This window comes from Podarcis liolepis (assembly GCF_965112155.1).
Source record: "Podarcis liolepis genome assembly, chromosome: 8".
In the NCBI taxonomy this organism is placed as follows: Eukaryota; Metazoa; Chordata; class Lepidosauria; order Squamata; family Lacertidae; genus Podarcis; species Podarcis liolepis.
The window spans coordinates 36,453,845-36,477,646 of NC_139560.1; the positions used below are offsets into that span (position 1 = coordinate 36,453,845).

The following is a 23,802-nucleotide window of genomic DNA, read 5'->3' on the forward strand; positions in this document are numbered from 1 at the left end:
CAGAGCAAAAAAAATCAGCAGCTCTAAATGATTGCTGCAAGAAACTTGGGTGGTAAATAGGAAATATGCAGATACCCTACATACGTGCACACAATTTTCGAACACCCAGTTACATGTATATGGGGAAGCTGGCTAGATCAGGTGTCCAGATGTGCAAACGCTGCTATTTACATGGTATTTACATTTATATGCACACAGGGAAGTGTTTGCCCTACTAAGCAGTGGTGGCTTCAATCTTTAAACTACTGCCTAATATGCAAGACCCTTCCAAACCTCTTCCTCCCCAGAGAGCTGAAAGTATCCATCTTGAAGATACGAGAGTAAGGACAGGAAGCATCGTTTCTTAGGGAATGGCTCTAACTCCATGGTAGAGCACATGCTTTTATTCTGTTTGAAGCCCAGATGAGCTGCCAGTCCCTGAAGATACTGGGCTGAATGGTCCAATAATCAGACTTATACCAAGCTTCCCATTTACTAAATTCTGCTCTCATTCCAACTTGGCTTCAATATGGACAGCATCAGAGCTTGGTCTCAGCAAATCCTAGGAGTGCTTAGTTTACTATCCACCTTTGGTGTGTATACTATTGAACTTTCTATGCCAATTCATCACCAGTGGCCACTAGCTGGAAATAGGCCACGCCCTGGCAGATTAGATCATCTATTGATTGGACTGGATTCTGTCTTTGTGTGCTGCAGAATTTTATGACACCTACAGCTATCTGTTTCTATTGCATGACCACCTTGTCTCATTATTTAAAAAATATTGTTCTTTCTCTCTAGTAAGGGTAGATCTGCTCACCCATGTAGGAAAAACTTCAAGCATATGATATATTGGAGTCTGATGCATGATATCTTAACCCTGTCAGGGCCAGCTCTACCATTAGGCAGAGAAGGACAACTAATTTTGAATGTCATGAAAGAGCAGCCAATTGTGATCTATTTGTAGTTGTATTGGTGTTGGTGGTAGTTGCATTTACAAGAAGGAAGAGAGGTGCATGTAAGATTTTCTGCCCCACTTCCCCAAATAACTTGGCGAGCCTGGGGTACTATGTACATTGACATGGGCATAGGCGAATGCTGTTCTGCTTTAAGCAGCAAAAGTCTTCAGCTAAGCCTTTTGTCTCACAATAACTTTGTTATATGTTAAGATGCCCCAGGATTCCTTGTTGTCTTGCTGAAACTGACAGAGGGAGCCTCCTGATTTTGTGGGAAGATTCAAGTGCATACCTGGAAATTGAGGCTCACACCACAAAAGTAGGTTAAAGTGTTTTGTTGCCCTGGTGCTTCAGAAAAGAAAGAGCCTTTTGGAAGATAGAAAAGTCATGGGAAAATGCCCTGAAAATGAACGAATGATTAACAGGAAGACATCTAAACACCCCAAAGCAAATCAGGATGAATGCTGGTTGTCATATAAACTCCCCACAAACAAATCAGAATAAAAACCAAACATAATTCAACCTTCGTACAAGTGATGAGTGCTCAATAAATAGGTCATCTATTCTAAAGGAACTCTAACACCATCACCCCTCTGTAATTTACAACAGAAAGAGGTACACTGAACAGTGATGCCTGAAATTCTGTCTTTCTGAAATGTAGAAAGCTATGCTTTTAGCAAAAGAAATCCCTGTGGTAATAAGCAATATCCTGGGTTCTTTCATATTGCAAAGATAGGAACATTCTTCTGAGCCCTTTGACTCCTCTGAGAGGCAGAGGACAGCAAGCTGTGTTCCATCATTATAACAAAATTCACCTTCATAACCCAAGGGCGTGACTTGTGTTTGGATACTAGAAGAACAACCTGTCCCTTTGCACTGAAGATTTCAGGCAGAGATTTAGAACCTGCTTGAAATGTCTGCAAGGAGAGGCTCACTGTGACTAGTGTGATTCCATATGATTCCATTTCCACCCTTTGCTATGATGTTTAATATGGATGTATAAACTTGACAGCTCCTTACTGTGCTTGTAGTTGCAGTTACAATGCTGGCCAGTGAGTTCATTCAACTGATGAGACTTCCAGTGGTGATGGCATAGCAATAGACAGAGGGAAGGTGCCTTCCTATACCTTCCTTTCAGTACTGGAAGGGGAGGGCCTCACAACATATCCCTCAGGGAAGACTTCCCCTGCTGATGACCTTCAAATGTTTTGGACTGCAAGTCCCTTCATCCCTGGCCATGGGCTGTACTAGTTGAGACTGATGGAAGCTGTAACCCAAAATCTGAAAGTAACCAGGTTGGAGAAGGGACTCAGTGAATTCCACCTCACACATCTTGGTTCACACTATTCCACAGTGTGAAGGTTCTACATGGGGGGGGGGGTAAGATAGTAGGCTGGTGTTAGTCTATCTTCAAGAAATCCCCCCCCCCAATGAATTTTCATCATAGAAAGTTTAGAAGAGAAAACTGCAGCAAATCTGCCAATATACACACCATCCTTACTGCTTTTGTGACATCAGTATCCCTCCCCTTCCTCTTCTCACACCTCTTTGCATGATTGCAGATGGCTCACTGGCAAGCTGCTGATATGCACTCCATGCTGGTAAATCATACACTGTTTGACCATTCCCTCTGATTGCCGTATTCATGTACCACAACCTTTGAGCATTTGTTTAGAACTCAGAGAACTACGTGCTCCTTTTCACTGACATTTGCAGAACAATATCAAATCAGCATCTACTATATATTTTGACTGTTCGCTATGCATTTGGACACTTTTAAAGATATGGTAACCAAATCAAGGAGCAGGTTTTTGTCTGTGTTTGGATACAACTGGACACCATTTTGAATCAAGATTGTGGACTGAGCCTTTGAAAACTGCAATGGTTTTTTTCATTTCTTAGAATTCCTGAGCAGCAGCAGGCACAATTTTGTGGTGGCTGGTCAAAAAATAAATGGTTATACATGATTGTTAATCAATATTCCAAGAGGTCATGGAGGTGGAAACAGGAGAGCAAGCACCCATGCTTTGATTGGGCCTCAGCAAAAGACAGCAACTGCCAGGAAATAAACTGGGGGGAATGGAGAGCATTAAATATATTTATAACTTTTTGCCTTTTTAGTTTAAGCTGAACATTACCTCTGTTGTCATTGTTCATTTTTGATTCCCTGGTTCTTGTCTACCCCGAAGTTCCTGGACATGTCATTTTTGTGGTCAACTTTGTTTTGAACAAATAAACATGACATATTAACACATGAAGGGCATCTGGTATTTGGACTTTTGACAAACACCCTTTTGCCCATTCAAAATGCCAGTGAGTAACTATGCCACCTTTGCAATCACATTTCCAATGTTCATATCAGCATTCAGGTTGATGAACAAAACTACTGGTCAAAGAACCCAGCTCTTTCTCTTAGCTTAAAAGTTGAAGGCAAAAATACAAAGAACAAATGCATCAGATAAGTATGCAGTGGGTACTTTCTGGTTGTTTGGTCTTAAAATCACTTTGGAGCTGTTGGCAACCATATGCAGTGACCTTAATCTTTCACCAAAGTAACTGTGCATACTCAAAGAACCATGTAGCTGATGCAATTGAACAGTATGACTCATTCCCTTTTCTGACTCAGAAATGACTTTGCAATGAATTAGATAAACTTTTTTTTAAGGACACTTAATAGAACAAGAACCTACTGTAACAGGGGTTATTAATATGGTGCCTGCAGGCACACATGTGCCCCACAGAGGTCTTCTCTAGTATCCTGAGTGTCCAGGTCTATCGCCCAAAATTAGGTTTGACAGATACATCCCATTGTAGCAGGGTATGCTTGGTTGCTGAGTGTGTGTGGTGCCCACAAAAGTTAGGAGCATAGAATTGTAGAGTTACAAGGGACTTCAAGGCTCATTAAGCCCAATCCCCTGCAATGTAGGAATCACAGTTAAAGAATCTTGACAGATGGCCATCCAATCTGTTTTAAAACCTCCAATGTAGAAGAGTCACCACCTGAAGGAGTCTGTTCCACCATCCAATGATTTCTTTCTCCATCTTGCAAATGTGTTGTGGATTTGCATCTCCTTCTGTCCTCAATTTCTGCCTTGTAATTCCTGCTGGGTTCTGGCATTCCAATTGCCTCTGATCCTTTAACCCTCATCTGCTTGATTCGTTGCCTCACCTCCAGTCCATCTACGACTATCTCTATTGCCCTTCTGATCCTTGGATCCCAACAGCAATCTGAAAGCTAGGCCAAGGCTGCACGACTACTCCGACAAGGTGTCATTTCAGACATGAAGTCTCTATAGTCTTTCCTAGGAAGGTCCAATAGCCAGCCAAAGGAAATAGTCCGTAGCCTGAAATGGTCCACTGACAAGAAGACGTTCCAAGCTGAAATTCAGATAGTTCACTACACAGACCTGATATTTCCTGCTCCCTGCAATCCTCATGTAGTTGGACTGCTTGGGGAAAGAAAATTTGTGAATTTTTGATCTGATCTGATCTGCACCTCTCAGACTAATGTGCAGATCAGAACTTAGTTTCCACCAGCAACAGAAACACAGTACTTTAAGAAATAGGTCTTTGGGGAGAAAATAGGTTGAGATATAAGTATTGAAATATATATTTATGAACTCATGTGATAGTGGCATGGACCTGATCTGTCTATCCCTGACAATCATCTCCACCACCAGTAGAAGCCTGTGCAAGAGGAATCTGGTAAGTCAGCAATTCCATGCTTCCTTGGTACTGAGACAAACCAGGCATCCATCACTGCCTCCTAATAGGAACAGATCAGGGTGGTAATTCTTCTTTCCTTTCAGCTTGCCACCACTTCCCACTAGCAAATTATTTCACTGGTTGTGGCTTTAATACCCATTTATTTTGTAGCTATGGAATTTCCTTTCCCAAAGAGTAAGTGTGGGGGAAAGCTGAGGCCTTTCAGGTGTTGGGATAGAAGTCCCATCACCATGCTGGTTGGGGCTGATTGGAGTCAAACAACATTTAAACCATTTTATTTGTTGGGCGATATGATTGGCATCAGCTTGGCTGCAGGAGTTGCCAGAAGGAGGCATACAAGATGCCATCCAACTGCCTTAGGGACTCCACTCCAAATTTGTGTGGGGTTTACTCCTTAGCCCTTTCTTCTCCCAAAGATATCCTGCAATGCAGCAGAATTTTCCTTCTCCTAGATGGGCTATCTTTCCAGGTTCCCACCTGCCCCTCACGTTCCTCTTCAGGACATTCAGAAACCACCTTATTGACCTTTGGACCCACTGCTGGTCTTGTCTGCTCAATCCACCTGAGCCTGTCTTCGCATGAAGAGGAAGCCCCTTATCTGCCAGATTATTAATGTTAAATATAACGGACCAAACGACCCTGTTGTTTGTGTGACATAATTTTCTTTCTATTTTCTGCTTCTGCAGTAGAGTTTGTATTGTTGTGGAGCTTTTCCTTTATCTTTAAATTGAACCAATTTTATCCGAAAGTTATTTGAGAAGGAAGAAACAATTATGGTTACGCTACCATTTGGGGAGTTCCTTTTCAAGGTGCCATCGCAGCAGAACAATTGCAGGCTGCTCTTTGCCGCCCACACACTGCAACCCCTTCTCAAGTACATCTTTAAAAAGAGAAGGCCTTGTTGTTTTGTATGGGGAAATGCGGCATTATTAGAGCATTTTAATGTACTGCCTGTGCAGTATCTTGATGAAAAGAGAGTAGCAAATGCTCTTGAAGAACTTTACCCCTTTTTTGATTTCTGTTTTTGAGCTCTGTCTCTAGGGAAACAAATGTAGCATCCAGAAAGTATATTATAAATGCCACCTACACTCTGTTTCAGCCTTGGGAAGAACAAAATAATCATCCATTGAAATGGAAATGACACTGAAGGCTGATCTTGTATTGCCTGAAGTCCACAAGAGAGGATTGTGCAGGCAGGGAGACCACCAGAGTCAGATACTACAGTGAACCGTACAACAGCTGAAGCCAGCAAGCTCTTTCTAGTCTGGGTGAACTCAATTAAACTAGGACCCTAAGAACTAAGAATATGCCCTGTTTTTACATTTCTTCTTCTTCTTCTTCTTCTTCTTCTTCTTCTTCTTGCAAATATACTGCTTTTCCCTGTGGTACCTTGGTTTACGAACTTAATCCATTCCGGAAGTCCGTTCTTAAACCAAAGCATTCTTAAACCAAGGTGTGCTTTCCCATAGCAGTGGGGTACTCAATTTACAAATGGAACACACTCAACAGGAAGCGGAATATGTTCTGCTTCCAAGGCAAAGTTCACAAATCAAAACACCTACTTCTGGGTTTGCAGCGTTCTTAATCCAAGTTGTTCGTAAACTAAGCTGTTCTTAAACCAAGGTACCACTCTATACAAAAATGCGCAGATTTACCCAGTGACATAGTCTAGGGTCCTAGGAACAAATATACACTGAAGATATTAGTGATTTCTCACAAAACTAATAGTCTGTGTATGACTTGGCTATCTAATATACAATTTTCTTTTATATCTACTTTATTACTGCAGTGAGCACTGTAGCTTCATTTTCCTCAGTGGTGATCAGAATGCCTCAGAAGATCCAGTGGTACTTAGAAGAAGAAAGGTTTTCCTCACTACCTCCTTTTAAGCATTAAAAGCACACAATTTCCCTTAGGAACTAAATTACTTCAGGCTATTTACTTTGTGTGTCCATTCTACAGCACCCCCACTCAGCCATGAAGTTCACTGGGAGATCTTGGGCCAGTCACTGCTGGCACTGTTGTGAGGGGAAAAATGAGGAGGAGAACCATGTATGTCACACTGAGCTCCTGAGAGGAAAGGTGGGTTATAAATGCAATAATTCATTTATTACAAATATTTTGGAGATCCACTTTTACCTCACTCTGATTTAGGAACATTTCTCCTTATTAGCCTTTCTGTCTTTTTGCCCATCAAATACAGAAGTTTCATATTTCTATCGTGTATGACGCATACTAACCTTCAAAGCAAAGGGAAAGGACACTGAGAACAACAAATGTCCCGTGGCAAACAGATCTATCCTCACTGGATCAATGGTAAAAAGAAGCTATTATCCATTTAGAACAAATGTCAAAGCTAAGCAATTCTGTGGCCACCCATTCATAAATTATAAGGAAAATTCAATCCACTCTTGAAACCAACAGCGCAGAGGGCATGGTCATGAATATGGTTCTCCCAGGCAAAAGAGGGTGAACATTTTCCCACCACAGTCGTCTTATCCCATCTTCCAATTTTATTAGGAATTCTGCTTCAGGACTTTGATCCATGTGGCCTCAATTTAATCATGGCATCTGTGGGTCATGAGTTGTAAGTAGCAGCAGTTGCGCGCACAGAGGCAGACAGTGCAGGCAGACTAGAAGTGCACATAAATAGACAAATTTGTGAAGGAGAAGGCACTGGACCTCTCTCTTGTTGCACCCTTTCTTCACCACACATCAAAGCCTCAACGAGGTGGGAAACAAGTCAAGGCCTCAGCAAGGTTAGGGCTAGGCATCTGGTGAGACTGAAGAGGATGCCCTCTGGTCATAGTGATGTCCTGCTGGTTCAGAACAAGGCTTATGTAGTCACGGCAACCTATACCCTGTAGCAGCCAACCAGATGCCTCCAGGAAGCCCACTAACAAGACAGAAGGAAAATGGTGCTCTCATGCTATTGATCCCCAGGCCAGCCATTGGCATTCAGAGGCTACTATACCTCCATGATCAGGATAACTCCGACCATGGAGGTATAATTTAGTCATCAGTAGTAGTCACTGACAGCCTTATCCTGAAGGCTATTTAGTGCAAACTTGTCTATCTGAACACCTGGGTGCTGTCACTTGTACAAAGGTTTCCTCCATGTTTGCCTCTCACCACACCCACGTCTGGAAGGCTGCCCACAGGGAAATGTGGTCCTCAGGCTGATAAAAGCCTCCCCTCCCCTCGCTCTCCAATAATATAAGTCAGTTGTTGGGCAACGGATGGGGAAATGTTTAAAATATGCAGGCATGAAATGAAATCCAGGCTGCGAGGGAGTGGAGGAGTGAATGAAACAAATGCCTTATGGCCTGAAGAAGTTTCAGTGTAATCCTTAGCTTTAGCAAACATAAAACACAAAGCTGTTCTTATTCAACGACAATAATGTTGACTAATCTGGAAACTGATTGGAGTGACATTTGGAAAATGTTATGCGAATGTCTGCTACCCCATTAGCATTAGAAATCCCATTAGCATTTCATCTCATCTCAGGAGCAAAATTCTGGAATTCTGACTCAAGCAAAGATTTCATTAGACATATAGGAGGCTTTCATAGAATCACAGAACTGTAGAGTTGGAAGAGACCTTGAGGGCCATCTATACCAACCCCCTGCAATGCAGGAATCTTTTGCCCATAGTGGGGCTCAAACCCACGACCCAGATTAAAAGCCTCATGCTCTACTGACTGAGCTATCAGTAGTTAGGATCAGTAAAACATGGTCCATGAGGATACACTTTCCCCTGACCTGGGCTGAGTGGGGTTGACAGGGATGGTTTCCCTAATGGCTGCTTGCCATATGGTTTCCACAAGCATTGTAGAATATTAGATTATTAGCAGCCATTGATAAGGGGGTGTAGGCTGAGCTATAATTTTTTTTTAATCGTCTTAATTTGTGTGCACCTTTATTTTCCCTTTGTCATTTAAAAATTATAACTTTTCAACATTCAAATGTCCTCTCTCCCAACAGTTTATATGTAAAGAGAAGCCCTTGGAAGGTGTCAACCTTTTAGAAAGGAACACTTAAGAGTAGTACTTAAGCACTGAAATATTATGTCGAGAAAGTGACAGGTACAGCAATAAAATACACAAAACAGTATGTTTTCCTGGGCCTTTAGCAAAGCAAACTACCATAAATTTCCTTCAAGTGCTGTCTCCTGACAGGAAGCTTATTAATATTTAACACCTCAATAGGAGGAAATCTGCATAATTTGATGGTTGAAAGAAATAGTGGTGCCACGAACCGTTCTGCTCCATGACGCTTTTGCCTTTAAAGGGTGTGTTCGCAAGACTGCTCATTTTGTGTCATGTGAGAAATGCAAGACTTTTACGCCTTCTTCAAAACAGTGATTCCAAAACTTCCTATCGCTCAAGCACAGGGTTCCCCACCACCCCACTTCCAGAATTTAAATTGAGGCATGGTTCACCCTTACACCTGAAAACGTTTATCTGGCAGCATAAAGCTGAGCCAACATATGTATCAGAATGAAGTGAAGTGGTAAAATGGGATATGTCACTTTTGAATGCTTCCTTGGGGGACAAGAGTTCCCGGCAAGTAGAAAGTCAGCATAGCGGTCACATGACTCCCAATGTATTCATTTCATATTTGCACATTCAAAAGCACGGGACTGTATGCAACTCAAAAGACACCCACTGAAATCAATGGACCTATGATAATCATGTTCGTTCAATTCAACAGGTGTAGTCTGAGAATGATGAACACTGGATGTGCTCAGCAGAGCAAAGGATTCCGATGCTGCTACTATGGAATAAGCTGGTGTGTTTTGGGGTGCTGAGGCTCACGTTGTATATACGTGTAAATAAAACCATATATCTTAAAGACACTACAGTCTCTGTTGTGCCTGGTTTTCTGAAGATAGCACAAACCCTGAGTGAGCACCAGGAACTCCTGAAGTCTCATGTACTGCTCTGTGGAGATTGGTGTGGTGTGTAACAATATATTTGCTTGATGGTTGTTGCTGTAGGAGGAAGGAAGATTCCTCTCCTTTTGGGTGCCTGGAACACTAAGGATGCCACATACTCTTGGGAGTTGTAGCTTGCCTCCAGGGCTTCTGTGGATCCCAGTACAGATGCCAAATCTCGTTAAAACAAATGTCTGTGCTACAAACACACAAGTTGCTCAAAGGGGATCGTGAGCTCAGGTCTGGATATTTTCAGGGCTTTTTGTCAGCTGGAACTTGCAGGAACTCAGTTCTGGCACCTCTCAGGGGGGTGCTATTACCATTATAAGAGAACAAGGGAGGGTGTTCACAGTGAGTTCCAGCACCTCCTTACCTAGAAAAATAGCACTTAATATTTTTATGGGATTTGTCATTGAATGAGTTAAGTGTGTGCCTGATATCAGCAACACACTTTCATGTGTAAGCATTTTTATTTTTGACATGAATGCACTCCAGCCATGTTCCAGAGTCGACTCCCAGTAAACATGCATGTTACAAATTAATGCTGAGATTCACTTCTACATGGTAGAGTTGCAAGCTTGAAAATGACCTCTGATTTTTGCAGGTTGATTGATATTGTTAAGTTAACAAATGCCCTTGCAAAAGTAACCAAATCATACCTTTCTGATTCTTGAAAACTGCAAAAGAAATTGTTGTTCTTTCTGTTCAAAGACCTCAGGACTCTCATTAATAGTCATACAGCATTTCTAATAGACTGGAAGCATTAGATTTATGTAATAAGCTAATCAGGTTAGACCACAGGTATTAATCTGAATTGGGCTTCATTAAACCATTTATTCTTTTATATTAACAGTTCTCTTGTATAATTCTATACAATTGTGCCAATGGGCATTTTCAAATACAGCTTTGGAAGAAAGTGATAAAGTAGGAAAGAGGGAAATGAAAGTTTGACCATATAAACATCAGGAAAAAGCTTTTCACAGGAAAAACTGTTTGAATGGACTTCCTAGGTGCTTCTGAGGTCCCTCTGCTGCCCCCAATAAAATATTTTGGGGGGTTGCCCCTCCAATGGGCATTGCCATTCAAATGGTGTGCATGTGCTTTCTCAAGTAAAGGAGCCAGCAGCAGAGATACTGTTGGTGTCCACTAACTTGCCAAGCACCTAAGCTGGGGAAAGAGGATGGGTGGAATTTTGTTAAAATTCAGCAATTAAATTTGTGGTCCTGAATTATGTTCCACACATATTCAGCCTAGGATCAGGGCTGTGTGTTTGAGAGTGTGTGCAAATTTTCTAAGTAGTTTGCCCCAATCTCCAAGGAACAAAAGCGAATCTATTGTCTGAAATCTTTTCTTTTTTTCTTCGTTTCATCTTGGTTCCATGCAGTGGCAGATGGATAACCAACATGGACTTTCTCTTGGTGAAAACAAAGTCTGTTCCTACTCCTTTATTCTCTACATAAAGAGTAGATCCTTAGTTTCCTTTCAAAGGTCACTTTGACTGACAGCTCAGAGAGAGCTCCACTCTAACTTACAATACAACAGCTGCTGGAAACAGACGGCTCAAGTGTCTGGGGAATATGTCAAACTGACCTTGTTTCAGCTGGTACCACAACACTCTCCACAATAGCTTTAACTAGTTTCAAGTCTACGTTTATCTCTTCAATACAATTGGCTTCAGAAATGCTTTGAAACAATGCTGACATAGCAAACAAATATTTCAGAATACTTAGGATATCTTCTTGGAACTTATGCATGCAAAAGATATATATCTGTATAGAATGGACTCTGTAGGCCATGGGTAGGGAAACTAAGGCCTGGGGGCTGGATGTGGCCCAATAGCCTTCTAAATCTGGCCCATGGATTGTCCGAGAATCAGCGTGTTTTTACATGAGTAGAAGGTGTCCTTTTATTTAAAATGCATATCTGGGTTATTCATTGGGCCTGCCTGGTGTTTTTGCATGAGTAGAATGTGTGCTTTTATTCAAAATGCATCTCTGGGTTATTTGTGGGGCATAGGAATTTGTTCATTCCCCCCCCCCAAAAAAAATATAGTCCGGCCCCCCACAAGGTCTGAGGGACAGTGGATCGGCCCCCTGCTGAAAAAGTTTGCTGACCCCTGCTGTAGGCAGAGAAATGGATTGCAATGAGCAACATTGTGACTGATTAGATATATTTGTCTGATTGCCTGGCGTGCTCTGGTCCATGGGGTCACGAAGAGTCGGACACGACTAAACAACAACAAAGTTTCAAATAGTTTGCTTTCAAACCAGCTAACCAAGTTGCTCTAATAATTAACCTAGTAATGTGAGGTTCATATGGAACATCTTGAGAGCCAGCATGGTGTAGTGGTTCAGAGCAGTAGACTCGTAATCTGGTGGACTGGGTTTGATTCCCTGCTCCTCCACATGCAGCTGCTGGGTGACCTTGGGCCAGTCACACTTCTCTGAAGTCTCTCAGCCTCACTCACCTCACAGCTTGACTACCCTACGTTCTCCTACAAATGGACCTTGAGCTTGTTTGGAGGTTCTAGCAGGGGAGCGCAGCTATCGTATACCCTTGACCGAAGAACGGTACACTCCTTCTATCTGGGATGGTCGTCCTCTTCCACCGAGCGCGCAGCTTCGGGAGGGACGCACATGGAGCGGTGAGGGAGGAAGGGGACACCCGCCTAGCCAGCCAGATCAGCCGAATCAACCCTGGCAATCAATGGGGTGACAGATGTCGCAGCCAGATCGCCCTCACATCAGCATGTTTGTTGTGGGGGAGGAAGGGAAAGGAGAATGTTAGCCACTTCGAGACTCCTTCGGGTAGTGATAAAGCGGGATATCAAATCCAAATCCAAACTCTGAAAAGTATAGAATTCTCTGAACACAGCCAGCTTTTTTAAAAAAGACATAGGCATGTTATATTCCAGAAACAAGAGCAGGGAGGACCAAATGGCCACATTCCAATACCTAAAATATTATCTCACTCCTTATGTACAGCACAGCTAAGGGCTTCCTTCAGATACTATCAGGATGTCCATTTTACAAAATGTAAGAATCAAGCCTTTTGTGTGGTGGCACCCATCCTTTGGAACTGCCTCCCCTTGAACAGTACATTGAATTGCATTTGCCATTTTACCAACCATTCACTCAGGGGTCCTTTTGGAGCTCTTCACACAATCTCTTTTTGTTTCGATTATCCTGAACAATTTAGTACCATCAGCAAACTTGGCCACCTCACTGCTCACTCCAAACTGTAGATCATTTGTGACCGATCCTTGAGGGATTCCACTTTCTACATCTCTCCATTCAGAGAATGGCCTGATCCTGTCTAGAGTCTATGTCATTCCTAGTAGCTATGTTGAACACTGAATGGAATGATCCAGATTTGGTGTGTGGTATTAGTAGTATGTGGATGCCACCAAACTCAGTTTCTCTTTTTCATCAAAGCCAGTTGAGGAAGTGGAAATGCTAGTCTTTTACTAGCTGCAGGAACAGACTCAATGAGGGCCCAAAACCTGAAGCTCAGTCCAAGCAAGAATGTGGTCGTGTTAATGGGAGGTTTATCTACCTAGATGAATGGTGTTCAACCAGGCCTTTGGCTATTTAATATTCTATGGCCTTTTAAATGTGTTTGTGGGAGGGGGGTGTTATTGTTTCATTTTGTGTTTGTTCTATCTATTTATTTATCTTGTATTTTTATCTTGCAAACCTTCCTGAGATGTTTGGATGAAGGGCAAGTTAATAAATAAAACAAATAAATCCTGTTCTGGAGGCGATGCAGGTTCGTAATTTGAGGGTACTCAATGATCCATCTCTGCCAGTCGAGACACAAGTGACCTCTGTGGCTTGAATTGCATTTTACCAGTCTAGTTTGTGAGGCCAGGTGAACTATGCCTCTCACAACCCATTGCACATGCAGTTGCATTTGAAAATAGTCCAAAAATTTCAGTTGGTTGCAAACTTGTATAAACACATTATGCCAGTATTTTGCCATCTTCACTGACTACCAGTTCATTTACAGGCCCAATTAAAAGTGCTGTTCAGTCTTTTCCCCTTGAAAGCCCTTCCTTGTTGGGACCTCAGTACCTGAAGAGTTGCCACTTCCCATCTGTAGCTTGACATAATCATCTATGGCCCTTGGTGGCTATGAGTAAAAGGACCTTTTCAGTAGTGGCTCCCATTTGTGGAATGCCACCCGGGGGTGGAGAGCAGGCGGGGGCGGGGCTGGCATCCTGGGGGCATGGCGCCCAGCGTGGGTGGGGGCCCCCCATGATGGCACCCCACCAGGATCACCCAAGAGCCTTGTCTGGCATCTACTCTGATGCCTTTTTGGCCCCAGGAAAACCCTTTTTGTTCTCCATTTTAATTTAAATTTTGGCTGTTATTATTGTTTATGGCCTGTAGATTTTACTCATTGACTCTCTGCTTTGAATTTATCTGCTTTGATCCTAATCAGTGTCTTATTGTTCCCTACATTTTGTCTACTGTGGTCTTTAATAATTTTCTTGTTTTATTTTGTAAAAAAAACTGCGGGGATTTCCTGTTATGGGACTGCCTATAAATAGTTGAAAATGTAATGAATAAATAAGCATTTTGTTGACTTCTATAAACAGCTAGGAAAAGTTATTCTGGAGACATGGAATTCTAAACATCAAAAGAAAGTGAATTTCTTAGTGTAAAGGTCTTGAATAGTAGCACTTCCAGGTAATTGCCTATTATGATGTGAGAGCACTTAACCAATAAAGCAGAGTCTTAGCTATTCCATTGTCTGAAGCCAAGAGAGGTTGTAATAATAAATTTAAACCCATCGCTTGCTATTACATCTTGAGTTATCTTCAAAGCTCAATTCAAGCATTGCGAACAGTTAGGGGTGGACAAATATGTTAGCTTTGTTTTCTCATTGGCTCGTTTTTCTAATGCCAAGTTCAGTTTGCAACACTTCTGGATCAGTTTACATTTTTAGAAGTAAAACATATTTCTGCAACGTTTTAATACCCAGTAATTTTTCCCCAAGCAATCTTCCATAATATAGTGCATTTGTATATGTCATTTTCTACTAGTATATCCATTTTGAAGCACATTTCCCTCTAATATATGCATTTACATGCATATTTTGGGCTTGAAGAGCACTGCAGAATTCAAAGCAGTGTGCATTTTGGAGGATGGCTACATTTCAGGAAGTGTGCATTACCTAAGTTCACATTAACATGCATCTTGAACCAATATCACCTCTATGGGTAGTGGGGTTGGCATATACTTTGGAACTTCCTTCCTACTGACATTTAGCAGGTGCCTTCACTGCCCTCTTTTTGGTGCCTGCTAAAAACATTTATTTATTGTTTAAACAAGCCTACCCAGATATGTGCTGATGTGTGTTTTAATCTCTTGTTAGATTATAGCTGATTTTAATCTTTTCAGATATTACAAATGGTTGTTTTAAACTGTTTTTGCCAGTAATTTTACTCTTTTATTCTTTGTGTAAGCGGGTTTTTACAATCAAGCAGTGTACACAGGAGAGGACCTGGTGTGCTTCACTTCCTTAGCCCTTGAAAGGCCTCCACATTCCAAAATACAATCAATCCTGGAATTTAGTCTTTGTTCCCAGGCTGAGTAAATAGCTCTACATCAGAGGTGGCAGCCTGTACCCTTCCAGATATTGGTCTACAACTCCCATCATTCCTGGCCATGTTGTTTGTGGCTGATGGGAGCTGGAGTTCAACAACATCTGGAGGGCAATGGGTGCTGACCTTTAAAGCCCTAAATGGCCTCGTCCCAGTATACCTGAAGGAGCGTCTCCACCCCCATCGTTCAGCTTGGACACTGAGGTCCAGGGCCTTATAGCTATTCCCTCACTGTGTGAAATGAGGCTACAGGAAACCAGGCAGAGGGCCTTCTCGGTAGTGGTGCCCAGTGGCGTAGCGTGGGGGGTGCAGGGGTGGCCAGCCGCACCGGGCGCAACATCTGGGGGTTAGGGTTAGGGGGCGCAAATCCACGGGTTAGGGGGCGCAAATCCACGGGTTAGGGGGCACAAATTACTTGCCTTGCCCCGGGTGCTGACAACCCACGCTACGCCACTGGTGGTGCCCGCCCTGTGAAATGCCCTGCCATCAGATGTCAAGGAAATAAACAACTATCTGACTTTTAGAAGACATCTGAAGGCAACTCTGTTTAGGGAAGTTTTTAATGTTGTTTTAAAGTGTTTTTAATATTCTGTTGCGAGCCGCTCAGATTAGCTGGGGAAACCCAGCCAGATAGGCAGGTTATAAATAATCCATAAAATAATAATAATAATAATAATAATAATAATAATAATAATAATAATAATAATAGTAGTAGTAGTAGTAGTAGTAGTAGTTGTTGTTGTTGTTGTTGTTGTTGTTATTTATTATTACCATCCCCATGGGTAAGCAGAGCTCATTGGGTCATACTTTGCTCTGGAAAACTTACAGAACATTTCTGTTCATGCCTGTTCAGAAGCAAATGTACACATTCAAACTTAAATTCCACACTGAGAGAAATTGCCTACAAAAAACAAATAACTACAGTAGTGGAACCCATTTTAGAGTTCAAACCTGAGGTGAGGTATAAACCACAAGATCTATTCCCAGTATTTTCAGTTTGCCCATAAATCTCCCACTTCTGACATTAGCAACATACCCTATTCTGCTCTGATTTTAATAGTCTGTATTAACTAACACACAAACACACACACAACTGGGCTTTTGGCTATGCAGGCAAAGTGCCTGGTGCTCGGCTATGTCTCTGTGGGCTTATTAATCCACATTCAGTACATATGCATAGGCCCCGCATGTGCTTGGCGTGTGTTTCATCAGGCAGATGTTGCAAGTTTTTAATCTCCAGGAAGTATCATGTGGATTAAATCACAAATCTCTAAACATTATTCTTAATTGCTGCAGTAAGTAGGACAGGCCTGTGGTAAGAATAGCTCACCATTTAAATGAAAGCAATAAACAAACATTTGAAATTCTGACTGGCTTTAAGCTCATTTACTCAAATGATTATTCTTTTCTTACTGATTTTTCCTTCTTCTCTCCATGCTATATAAAACACAGTATGCCTCCGGCAATCAGCATATCCACATGTCATAGACTGGCAAGGGAACCCCCAGGGGAAGAAGGCTCAGAGCCTGGGGAGTGGTGGTGGGATGATGCTGAGTGTTCAGCGAGAGAAGAGGGAGCAGACTGGGAGGAGGAAATTTTGGAAGCTGAAGACATAACAGGGTTTAGTGAGCAGGAAGTGGCTGTGGCAGAGAGCAGTCCAGAATTAAAGGCAGAAGCAGAGGGTGGAGAGGAGGGGTGGGGCCAAGAGGCAGAGATCAGACAAGCTGTTGAAGAAGCCAGGGGGTCTCCCCATCTGCTGCAACCAGATCCCCCACCTTTTGGTCTCCCAGGATCTGAAGAGGTGTGAAGAGGATGGAGCAGAGACACATTGTTGGAGTCTCAGATTGCTTGGAAAGGACCTGGGGGAGGAGGAGGCTTAGGCAACTGTGGAAAGGTGGGGACCTTCAGTCCTCCCAACTGCCTCATTGGGGCAAGATCTACTGGGAAGAGTTGCCTTGCTCACTAGGTCTGTCCACCTGAGCTGTTTGTTTCTTTGAATAAGGAGTCAACGTCACTGACACCGTGTGTGTTATTACTGACCAGTTCCTGGTACCCACCCTGATGCTACATTATTCACAGGACATTGTGTACACAATATCCCCATTCCACATACCTGTAACCCTTCAATGGCCAGTTTGAGGATAGAAGGTGTTAATTTGGAAGCTTGCTTGAAGGAGAAATTACTCCAGTCTATAATTAGAACGAAGCCATTTATCTGAAGCTCTTGGTCTTCAATGAGAACTTCTAAGGACAGCAGAATAGCCCGTAAAATGTCTATGAAAGAATTCCTAGGGATGGAATAAAAGAGAGGAGAAAATAATTGTAGTTATCAACAAATCACAAGCAATGAATGAATGAATGAATGAATAAAATTATTAATATTTTTCTGGTGAAAGAAGCAACATTTCATGATTTGGATTAATGTTTTCTGAAACGGCAGATATTTCAAAATATTCCAATAAACATTTCTCAAAGAAAATGGTGCTGGTTCCCTGTGGCGTGTTCTGCTTCACCACCTGAGATGAGGAAGGAACTGCCCCCACCAACTTGCTGCCCCCACCACCTCACTCTTACTGAAGCACCCACAAAGCAATGGAGTTAGTGACGGGTTCTAGTGTGAACTTGCGAGATCTTACAGAGCTTGGTAAGATCTCACTGGAAGCCAGCACTGCTTCTCTACCAGCAGGGGAGGTAGAGAGGTGAGCAGGGCACCCACAGAGGCACTGCCTCCTGGGTTTCTGCCATCTGAAGCACTACCTTAGCCCACCTTATGGGCAGGTCAGCCCTCTTGGTTCCTTCTCTGGTTATGAAACATAATCCATCTTGTGTTTCCAAATTCTGGCTTCTTTCCACAAAACAAGAGTCCTCTGTGGGACAGCTGGAGCTGATCAACTTATCCAGACTTTTAGAAATTCACTAAAGAACTGACAAATTTAAGAGATTTCTAAATCACAACATTACTCCTAAGTCATTTCTGGAGAACAAAAGTCTGCACCTATCCTTGAAAATCTTCCAGCAAATAGATTACTTGGCAGTTTATCTCACTGAAGAAATTCTTTTGCTGTGCAGCATTGCTTTCCTAATGATGAAGATAAATCTATGTTTTGTAATGTAATCCTATTGTTGCATTTATTATCCACAAAGGGGATAGTGACCAATTGTTCTCTGCCTTCTTTTCACAAGCTCTTTTCATTTGAGCTAAGCACCCACCCTATTCTCACCCCATATTATATTGCTTCTGTATGATTTCCAATTTGTTCGTCTTTTCACTTCCCTCTATCTGGAACAAATTAGTTTATTTGAGCTTCTTTGGATATTTCTGTTTCTTTTTGGCTTTTGGCTTTTCCAGATCAGATATTGAAAATATGAAGTATTAAAAGTGATAATAATATATCAGTGTGCATAATTGCTCTCATGTTCTCTTTTTCACACTTTGAATTGTTCTTTCTTAATTCAGCCTTGTATCTTATTAACTTCTCTGACCACCATTGTACATTGAGTACAATTCTTAATTGTCTGGCTGACAATGCCTAGACCTTTCCTTTCCTTGTGAGGTTGCAAGTATACAAAACTGACTGATGCTTATAAGTATGTGGAAACTGTAGCTCTGTATCGCTAATATGATTAGATAAATAACCTAGCGTTTTTCATTGCTGATAACTGTAATACTCTGTTTTAGGACTCCCTGCATTTTATCCTGAAGACCTTGGCCTTTCTTCTTAATACTCTACTGTATCAATCTTTAGTTAAGGCATATTTTACCAATTTTCAAAGCACAGAAATTAGTCCTTCTAGGGTAGTCCAATATGAACCTCTACTGAAGTTTTTAAAGGTTGATGTTTTATTGGTTTTTTATCATTATTATTAATATTCTGCTGGGAACTGCCCATAGTGGCTGGGGAGACGCAGCCAGATGGGTGGGGTATTATATATATATAGTCCAGTAGCCCTTTAGAGACCAACTAAGTTTGTTCTTGGTATGGGCTTTCGTGTGCATGCAAGAATCTCGTCTTTAAGGTGCTACTGGACAATATATATATATAAAATTTCTACTGCATCCGACCAACACAGCTACCTACATGAAATAATAATAATAATTATACCTGATTATGTGCAGCTATAATAATAATAATAATAATAATAATTTATTATTTATACCCCGCCCATCTGGCTGGGTTTCCCCAGCCACTCTGGGCGGCTTCCAAAAGAATATTAAAATACAATGATACATCAAACATTAAAAGCTTCCCTAAACAGGGCTGCCTTCAGATGTCTTCTAAAAGTCTGGTAGTTGTTGTTCTCTTTGACATCTGGTGGGAGGGCGTTCCACAGGGAGGGCGCCACTACCGAGAAGGCCCTCTGCCTGGTTCCCTGTAACTTGGCTTCTCGTAGTGAGGGAACCGCCAGAAGGCCCTCGGTGCTGGACCTAGACTTACAGCTATGACTTTGCTATTTCTGTTTCTTTCCTACATTTATAGAATTGTAGAGCTCGAAAGTGACTGCATATGGATGCAACACTAAACCACAGTCGGAGTCTTAACAAGACTTACACATCCCCCCCATCACACATCCCCCCCATCCCTGCTTAAACTGTATCACAGCTGCAAGAAGATCAAAGTTTTCACATCTGTTTTCAACTAACACCATTTACTCATTATGTCCAAACCTTGGTTGGTGTTCAAACAATCGTTAGTGATCCTGGTTTGTTACTCTAATCCAGGAATTAGTAACTTTTTTCAATGCAAGGGCCACATGCCCTCATATATACCCTTCCTGGGGCCACCCGTCAGTGGTCAGTGAATGTGGCAAATATGGATGATGGGGCAAAGTATATGACTCTTACCATAGGCGATAGTGCAGCCACACAAAAGTCACTGGTTCCTAACTACCACCATCCCACAAAATCTTTCATCCTCCATCAAGGTAAAGTATTATCAGAGTTCAAGGCACATTCCAGACTGGCAAATGCATTCAAGGAGGGCACAGAGCAAAGCTAATGAAGAGTGTGAGCTGGAACAGTTCTGAGATCCAGCAATGCTCTCCCTGCCTGCCATGAAACATAGTTGACACTAACCACAGTTTACAGTTCAGGCAAACAAATTCTGTGGTTAGTTGAAAGCTTTTGCTTCTAATCTTGTCCTAAAGGCCACACCAAAGAATGGGAAGGGAAAGGGGAGAACATGAACCTGAAGCTTGTATATGCAATACAAAACTACCAGACAAGGCCACTTTTTAGCCCAGCACCTGTCCTGATATCCTCCATACATAACAAGATTGAAAGTTTATGTTAATGCCACAAGCAGATTGCACGAGTAGCCAAGGCATACTGTGATAGGATTATTTTAACATACGAAATAATATTCAAGATGATGATTTAAGTAAGGAAGGGGAAAGAGAGAAAACACTGGGATTCATGTGCAAGTATGGGAGAATTTATGTCTCATCCCCATTAACCAATTGTATCTGCAAAACCCATCAGAAGAGTTCCCCCCCTTTGTGCTATAACACAATTCCAATATTTCTGTCTTTTATTGCACTAAAGACTGCTATCATAGATATTTCTGTCTTTGTTAAAGTAAATGCTGCAATCTAAAATATTCATATTCTTATTCTTGATCTTTGTGGAACTTACTTTATTATTATTATTATTATTAATTGAATTTATATACCGTCCCATACCCACAGGTCTCAGGGCAGTTCACAGAATAAAATCAGAATATAAAACCACAAAATACATAATCAAAATAAAAACAAGAACCCAATAAGCCCCCCCAACCCCCATTTTAAAAGGGCATGGGATGTCAATCAAATCAACCAAAGGCCTAGTTAAAAGGGAACGTTTTTGCCTGGTGCCTAAAGGTGTATAATGAAGGTGCCAGGCAAACTTCCCTGGGGAGAGCATTCCACAGATGGGGAGCCACTGCAGAAAAGGCCTATTCTTGTGTTGCCACCCTTCAGATCTCTCAAGGAGGAGGCACACAAAGAAGTGCCTCAGAAGATGATCTCAGGGTCTGGGTAGCTTCATATGGAAAGAGGCGGTCCTTGAGGTATTGTGGTCCTGAGCTGTTTAAGGCTTTATAGGTCAAAACCAACACTTTGAATTGGGCCCGGAAACTAATTGGTAGCCAGTGCAATCTGACCAGGATCGGTGTAATATGCTCAAACCATCTTGCTCAGGTGAGCAACCTGGCTGCTGAATTCTGCACTAGCTGAATTCAGATAGGGGTGTAGCTGGGCCACCAGCCGAAGCTGATTAAAGGTACTTCATGCCACTGAGGCCACCTGAGCCTCAAGCGACAGCAAGGGATCCAGGAGCACTCCCAAGCTACAAACCTGCTCCTTCAGAGGAAGTGTAACCCCATCAAAAGCAGGCGATCTCCCACCCATCCTGTCTAGGGAACCACCCACTAAAAGTGCCTCAGTCTTATCTGGTTTGAGCTTCAGTTTGTTGGCTCTCATCCAGTCCATTACCAAGGCAAGACACTGGTCTAGCACTTCCACTGCCTCACCTGCAGATGTAAAGGAGAAATAGAGCTGAGTGTCATCAGCATACTGCTGACAATGTACTCCAAACCTCCGGATGACCCCAACCAGTGATTTCATGTAGATGTTAAACACATTGAAGCTTCCATAGGGCTGAAAAGCTTTCCCCAAGCAACACCCTCTGGGAATGACCATTCAAGTAGGACTGGAACCACTGCAAAGCGATGCCACCCACCCCTAGTTCAGACAGTTGCTCCAGAAGGATACCATGGTCGATGGTATCGAAAACCGCTGAGAGGTTGAGGAGAATTGACAGGGACATGTTTCCCCTGTGTCTCTCTCGACAGAGGTCATCATACAGGGTGACCAAAGCAGTTTCTGTGCCAAAACCAGGCCTAAACCCCAGTTGAATTCACACATTTAGGACCCAGCAGCAGAAGCAATATAAGCAACCACACCTAATGTTGATATAATTTAACATACATGTTATACATTAAGGACGCATAACTGGGAATGCCTTAGAGAAAGGGAGAAAACATTTCCCTTTTATGGATCAGAGTGTCTTGATGACAGAAAATGATTGTTGTTTGTTGCTTTGATCAGAGGGACTTGGTGCCACTTTTTATTGCAAAGCTGTCAAGGCTGTATTGCTTTGGAAGCTATATTTTGTACAATCAGGGCAAAGTACTGGCAAAAAATATAGAACAAGCACAGGACCCTTCAGTTACAACGAAATGAACCAGATCTTCACAAGACTTAATTTACAAAGACTGTAATTTGACTTCAAGATGCTCTTGATCAAATTGGAGGATAGTAATGGTACTATTTTTCCCTGTTCCTGACCTGTCAATACCATTCGGTTGAAATTTTAAAATGACACTTGGGGATTTTATTGCTACTGAATTTAGGACCTGCTAATTTCACATCAAAGCAGAGGTTAAAAATTTCAGAGCAACCACGATATCAACTAGTTTTCACCACTTCAAGAAATTGCAACTTCTCTGAGATACTGTTAAGGTGGAGGGGCAAATTTCAAGCCTAGGGTATCATTGGGAAATGAATTGAAGACAAAATTGACAATACGATAATACAAACCTATGGGCTACATTGGGAATACTACATACAGCTCTGGTTGCCAGATCTCAAAAGGGATACTGTAGAACTGGGAAAGGTACAGGAATTATCAGAATTATCAACTGGCTGTGGCAATTCCTGATGAGGAAAAGTTGCAGTATTGTGTTACCTGGCTTCACAATGTGAAGGGAGGCAGATAAGGGTGATGATGTCAGAGCAGCGGCTGCAGTGGCATAGCCAATCTACTACCCACCCTGAAATCCCCACTGCTTCACCTCTCTCCATCTTGGTTCATGGAAGTGAGCACTGCATTAGGAAACCAGGTAAGCAATGCCACCGTGCCCCACCCCTCCCCACTGGCTGCTACTGGGCTGTGTACTCTCTCCAGTATTTGAGATCTCCAGTTGCTGGGGAACAATGCTGGGAGATGACTACTGCATTGTGGGTTTCCCATGGACTGGTCACTGTAGGAAACAGGACACTGGACTAGATAGGCCTTTGGTCTACTCCATCAGGGCTCTATTTACATTTTCATGCAGTGGTTCCCAACTTTGTTTAACCATGGATGATTTAAACATTGCTGATGGTTTTTGTAGATCCTGCTGTAGCAATCGCAATATGTGTGCTATATGCTGTAGGCTTTCCAACTGTATCCCCCCCGCCCGCCCCTTTCCTTTCTTTTTCATTATTACAGTTAACCTTGCTTATAATTCAAACAGCACTACAATATAAGAAACAAAGGAAGCAATAAAAACACTATCATTACCCAAACCAGCAGCAGGAATGCTATGCTTACACATTTCTGTTTACTGTGCATCCATTGCATTCCTGCTGCTGGTTTGGGAAGCAGCGTATACAAGATGTTAGTAAAATCCACATCTACCCTGTCATTTCTTATGAATTACTGAGTTTTGATGCATTTCCCCCCAAAGCAGCTTTGATCCAAATTGAGGGGAAAAACAATTTAGCTCTGTTCGCAGGTGGCGATCTATACGCAGCCATGGGGAGCTGAACTCCTAGGGGCTGAGACCTTTTAGGGGC

At 42.2% G+C, this 23,802-nt stretch overlaps 1 protein-coding gene across 1 annotated transcript in view; it reads right to left on the reverse strand.

Moving 5' to 3' along the window:
- CLVS1 (clavesin 1) overlaps window positions 1-23,802 on the reverse strand; it is a 62,666-nt gene that overhangs the window by 22,959 nt on the left and 15,905 nt on the right. Inside the window, exon 3 of the mRNA XM_083518017.1 lies at window positions 17,318-17,492. Coding sequence (XP_083374143.1) covers window positions 17,318-17,492 — 175 coding nt within the window. The remainder of the gene's footprint in view (window positions 1-17,317; window positions 17,493-23,802) is intronic.